At 62.7% G+C, this 5805-nt stretch overlaps 1 protein-coding gene across 1 annotated transcript; it reads left to right on the top strand.

The window, feature by feature from the left end:
- The first annotated feature begins 2199 nt into the window (after positions 1-2199).
- Positions 2200-5223, top strand: LOC141728131 (uncharacterized). The gene is made up of 2 exons (XM_074534534.1): positions 2200-2957; positions 3236-5223. The coding sequence occupies exons 1-2, from the start codon at positions 2200-2202 to the stop codon at positions 3549-3551; spliced, it is 1074 nt and encodes a 357-aa protein (XP_074390635.1). The 3' UTR covers positions 3552-5223.
- Positions 5224-5805: the final 582 nt, after the last annotated feature.

The raw sequence follows: 5805 nt of genomic DNA, 5'->3' as shown, positions 1-5805 counted from the left end.
TCAGCTCGTCTGATTTTTAACTTCCTCTAAAGCTCTCTCCCTCTCTTTTTATTTCCTTTGCTCGGAGAGCAGCAACGAGAGACCGAGAGGAAACACGCTGCTGCTGTGCAAAATGTGGACCATGTGTGGGAACTATTTACTCAGAGTGCAACTGCAGGCACCAGGCGAGGGGCTGGCAGAGCCTGGGGGCGGTGGAGAGCGAGGCTGCGTCTCTCTCGCTCTTCCTCCCCCCCTTGTCTTCCCTAAAGCCAAACCACGTCGCTGTGTGTGTAACGGTGCGTTTTACCGACTTCTCGCTGAGCTTGTGTTGGGGTGCGTTTTTTTGTTGTTATTTTTTTTTTTCAGTCCAAGGCTTTCACGGTCTGCTTTTGTGCCTCACCCACTTCAAGCTTCTTAACCCTCAAGCAAAGGGTTAAATCTTTGGAGCCCTGCAAGGAACAAGAGTTAAAAAAAAAAAAAAGGAAAAAAAAATAAAGAAAAAGGGGGGGGGGGGAAGGAGTAAGAGCGTGAAGAAGCGGGCAGAGAGGGCTGCACGGTCCCCTGATCGTCCTTTGGACGGCTGAAGAATAATAAAAATAATTAATAATAATCCCTAGTCTTTTTCTAGTCTTTTTTTTTCCTATTTGGCTGTACCAGGAAGTGCCTCTGGCCTTGAAACTCCCTATTACTTCTCTTCCCCCAGCCCCCGTCCTTTCTTTGGGAAGTGAGAAGAAAAAGGTCTGCAGCTGACAAATATTATCCATCCTTTTCATCGATCGGAGCATATACAGATGTGATAGCTTGATGTACGCTGCAAACCGGCTGATCCATCGCTTTCTCCCTCTCTGGCTGGCTCTGGTTCGGCCTCCTCCTCCTCCCCCTTTGTTCTTCCCCCCCCCCCCCCCCTTTCCCTCTCTTTAAATAGATTTCAAGGCGCTGCCTGTTGGAGAGCAGCTCTCCAGAGAGAGCGAGCTATTGCTTTCCTGCCGATAGCCTCCCCCCTTCTCCAGTTTCCAAACAGAAAACAATCCCCGGCCCGAGGAACCTGCGCTGGGCCTGGCGGAAGGAGTTAAAGTAGCAGCGAAGAGCGAGATAAGGAGGCAGCTCGCTGCACCATCGCTTTCGAGTCCTGTGGTTAAAAAAATAAAGAAAAAACAAGGAAAAAAAGAGGAAAAATTAAAATAAATAAGAATGAAATTAAAATAAATAATAAATAAAAATACATTTTGTGGCTCCCTGTCCTGCACCATCACGAGGAGAAGAGGCAGTTTATCCCGGGGCATTGCCCGATCTGGTCCTGGTGGAGGTGCCCCGAGCCCCAAGCTGACCGGCACGGCTCGGCTCGGCACGGCTCGGAGCGGGCGGGCGGCTGGGACGCGGCTGGCGGCGCGGACCGAAAGGGTTAAGTCTCCCCTCCACCGCCCTCCTCTCTCGCCAGAGAATAAGCGTTCGCACGAAGCGTTTCTGAGGAGGCAGGCTGCGAGCAGGCCTCTCGCAGGAGAGGATCCATGGCTACCTCGGTGCTTGTCACCGAAACGCCGAGCCTGTCCCGGTGCCCCGTGCTGCCAGCACGGTGCCACCCGGCACTCGCAACCAGTTTTTCCAAAGGTTAGCCAAGGTCCTCGCTCCTCGCAGACGGGAGGCATTACGAAACTGCCTTTGTATCTGCGGGAACTTACATAAAAAACAGGCGAGGAGGAGGAGAGGGACACAGAGCATCTCTCTGCGGGCGGGTGTGGGGACCCCCAGGTACATCTCTCTCCCTGCCAGGGCACTGTGCCGCCCCGCAGGCCCGTGGAGGAGCCGGGGTATCCCTCTCTCTTTGCCAGCCCCCCCCGACCTGCCCGGTGCTCGTCCGGTGCCGGGGAGAGCCAGCCGGAAAACGGAGCGGGAGGAGGGAAAAGTGCTATCCGGAGAGCTGTTGTGACAGATGCTCAGCTTTGCCCTACGCGTGCTGGTGAGAGAAGGAGTTAAAAGCAAGCTGCTTTTTCGATCGAGCTGCTTCCCCGAGCGTCGGAAGGAGCGGCTTGCTAGAAAGCCGTCCATCAGCAACCAGTCCAACCTGCCCGTGATAATATGCGATCAACACCAAATCACCCCCGCTAGGCACGATCCATCATCGCTACGATGCAATGGGCCCTTGTATGGATGTGTCTACACGGGGGGCGGGCGGGGAGAGAAGGGGAGGGAGCGGAAAGGAGAGAGGGAGAGCGTGTGGGGATGTGTGTGCGAGGGGGGGACCGCATCATTCCCCGGCATGGGGATCGCCGCCTCCCCCGGTTGCCGGCGAGCGGAGCTGCCCGAGCCAGCGGAGCCGAAACTTGCAGGGCCGGGGCTGAGCGCGGAGCCTGGCACACGGCCCCGCCGCCGCCTCCACTGACATCAGCCTCCCCTCCCCCTCCCCGCTCCTCCTGGGCAAGCTTGACTGGCGTAAAATTAATAATTAATAGGGTGAAATTGATTAAAGGGCTGGGCGCGAGATGGGGGCGCTCGGAGAGCCCTTCCCCTAGCCGGGCGCTGCGCATCCGCCTCCCCGCCGGCAGCGGCCCGGCAGCGGGGACTGACCGCCGCCGGCGAGCCGGGGCAGCTCCGGGGCAGCTCAGCCCGAGCAGGAAGGAAAAGGGCGGCGGGGACCGGGGAGGAGGAAGGCGGGCGGCTGCAGCAGCCAGCCCCGCTGGGCGGCTGGCTGCAACCGAGATCGGCCGCACGGGCAGCGGCGGCGGCAGACGGGGGCTGGCCCGGGGCTGGCTCGGCTCAGCGCAGCTGGGTGTGTGTGTGCGAGTGTGTGTATGTGTGTGTGTGTGTGTACAAAGCCGGGTCCCGGGAGCTGCCCGAGGGCGGTGCTCGGCAGCACAAGGCCAAACCCCCCGGCCCCCCTGCCTCTCCCCCGCCGCGATCAGTCTCTGCCATGGAGGGAGTGGGGAACCGCAGGGGACGCGGCCGGGCCAGCGCACGCCTCAGCCTCCAGCCCCGCGGAGGTGGGAAAGGGTTAAACGTTGGAGGGAGCCAGGGAGGAGGACGGGGGATGGGGAGCGAGGGAAGGGGGGCCGCCGAGCGCAGCGCTGAGCGCAGGGAAACCACAGCGCACCTGGGCTCGGCTCGGGAGCCGGAACGAGCCGCCGCCTCCTCCTCCCTCTTTCCCTCCCTCCCGCCCTTCCTCCAGCTCGGTGCCTGCTTGGCCCGTATCGCGGCTCTATCTCTGCAGCAGCGGGAGTTCAGCTCCTCTGTTTCTATCAGCTGCTCCCTCTAACCCTAGTGACCCAGATAAGAGCGGCGGCCTCCCCCCACACCCCGCCCGCAAGCGCGCCGGGGGCCCCGGTCCTGCTCTCCCCGGCTCCCCTGCCCCCCGCGCCGCCTCCCCCGGGGCCGTTCCCGGCCGCCCCAGCCCCGGCGGGCTCCTCCGGCCCCGTGGCTCCGGCCCGACCTCGGCGGGAGGCAGCGAACTGGCCCCGCGCCCGCCCCCTCGCTGGGCTCGCTCCCTCCCGGTTGGGGCGGCGCTGCTCCTCGGTGCCCCTCTCGGACGGCTCGGGGTTATTGTTTGCCTGCGCTGCGTCAGCCCGCCGTCAAAATAATAATTAAAAGCAAAACAAACACCCCGATCCGGTCTTTCCTGGACACGCGGGTCGGAGCCACCGCAGCCCAAGTGTTGTTATTCCCGGGCTGGAAATAGCCCTGGCTCCGCCCTGGACAATCGCCTGTCAGAGGCCTCGTCTCTCCCCTCCCTGGAGGCCCTTCCCTGCCCTGCTTTATTTACTTTTGAAGTGTCTGGATTGATGGAGAACTGCGAACGGCACTTTCTTCCCCCGGCTCCCTCCTGCACCAGGGCTCCGCCGGAGCCTCTTACCGCACCCGGCGCTCCGCGCCAGCGTGACCCAAGATAACCCGGCCCCGGAGAGGCCAGGGCGATCAGGGGAGGGCGCTTAACCAAACCAAACCAAACCAAACCAAACACATCGATCCGTCCCCGGCCGAGGCCGCGGCAGCCCGGGGCGGTACTGGGGGGTATCGGTAGCCCAGGGGGATCGGGGCACCCCCAGACGGGCGGGGGGAGCCGCCGTCCCAGAGCAGCCCGCCCGCCCGGGAGGGAGGGCGGCAGGGAGATCGCGGCAGGGCCCGTAACGACACAAGGGATAAACACCAAAGTTATCACCAGCCGTGACCAAAATAAATGCCTGTGATAAAAAAGCACTGACAGGATGATCCATTACGCGGGTGTCACTGCCTACAACGAGGTTCAATCAGATACGCCGGTTGCCGTGGACAACGGGGGAAGCGGCGGTACCCGGGCTGACGACTTTTCTGGGGAGGCGGGTGGTGGTTGCCATCAGGGAGGTGACACGGCGCGATCTGCATGAGGGTGGCCTGGCATCGCGGCAAGGGACACACCGCACCTTCCGCGGCCGCCGCTCGCCTTGCGGCCCCTCCGCTCGTCCGAACCTCCGGCACATCCTTAGCGAGAGGAACGCCTTCCCCTACGGGCAGCCCCGCGGATGTGCACACTCCCTCCCATCTGGGATGCGGTAGGGGGGGGTCCCTGCCCGGTCGGTGCCCCCTCGGGCAGGGAGCGCGGCACGGCGCCCCGCGTCCCCCCCGCAGCCCCGCGGTGGAAATCAATGAACGCTTGTTCCGTGCGGCGCGGCCACCTTGCGAGCGGTGCCCTGTTATTAGTGGGGAAAGGGGGAGAGAAGAAAGGCTCTCCGCGGACTCCTGCGCACGTCCTCGCCTCCGGCGGAGCTGCTCGCAGGTGCCGGGGCAGCGGGGCCGGGCTGCCTGTCAGCGCCGCCGGGAAGAGCCGTACCCCGGGGCGCCGGGCTAACCTCACGGCAGGCCGGCTCGGCGGTGCGCCGCGGCCCCGGGCGCTGCGATTAATGAGGGCTCAGAGGCAGTGGGGATGGGCGAAGGGCCAGTCTCCCTTATGCCACATTCCTCTGGATCGGGCCGGGCCGGAACTTGCCCCACACACGGGAGGGTGGGAATAAAGTCCTCCAGGCCTGGGGGGGACCAGCCCGTCTCCCTCAGCCCTTCTCCCCCCGGCCCTCCGCATGAGCGAGCAGCCTTTGGGAACGGCAGTGCCCCAGGTGGGGCATGCCAGGGAACCGGAGACCCGGATGCCTCTCCACGCCCGCGGGAGGAGCGATGCCAGGGCCCTCCCCGCCGGTGCCACGGTGCGTGACACGCCAGCCCCGTGTCTCTCCGGGGTGAGAAACTTCCTGGCTGCTAGCGACGGGTGGCTGCGCCGCTGCTATGCATCCTTCGGTGCCGAGATTCCCCCCCACGCACCGTAAATGCATCCCCCCCGCCCCCGCCGCCCCCTTCCCGTCACGATTTAATGCTTTTCATGTTCTTCGGCAACTGCGTTTCCGCAGAGAAACCCCGGCGCGCTCGCAGCTCGGCTGCTCAGCTGTATTGTGGCGAGCTCAGGCACAGCCGGAGTGAATCCATTACGCCTCGATCCTACAATACAGGTTTATGCGGATACCCTCTGATTTACATTTAAAACAGTGCACGGGCATTGTCTGCTAGCCTGCATAAAAAAAACCAACACAGCCCCGTAACTTCAAATGACCTTCAAAGCAATGCAATTAACTCTCGTAATTATCAGTACACGCCTTTTAGAAAAAGACACAGGTGCTCGCCTCGCTAGTGTTCCACCTGGTTAAGCAGCCTCGTCCTACCAGGGAATGCCCCCGTCCCCCCCTCCCCCGCTTTGGAGTCCCCAAATCTGGGACTCGCTCCGCCGTTCCTGCATGTCGAAACCTCCCTTCGCCCTCCCTTCCCCCGCCCTTCAGCCGCCTGGGCTGAGGGACAGCTTGCTCAGCGCGGCCA

Source organism: Zonotrichia albicollis, chromosome 2, assembly GCF_047830755.1.
Source record: "Zonotrichia albicollis isolate bZonAlb1 chromosome 2, bZonAlb1.hap1, whole genome shotgun sequence".
Taxonomy (NCBI): Eukaryota; Metazoa; Chordata; class Aves; order Passeriformes; family Passerellidae; genus Zonotrichia; species Zonotrichia albicollis.
Note: the sequence above shows the minus strand (reverse complement) of the source record. Positions and strands in the feature narration are given on the sequence as shown.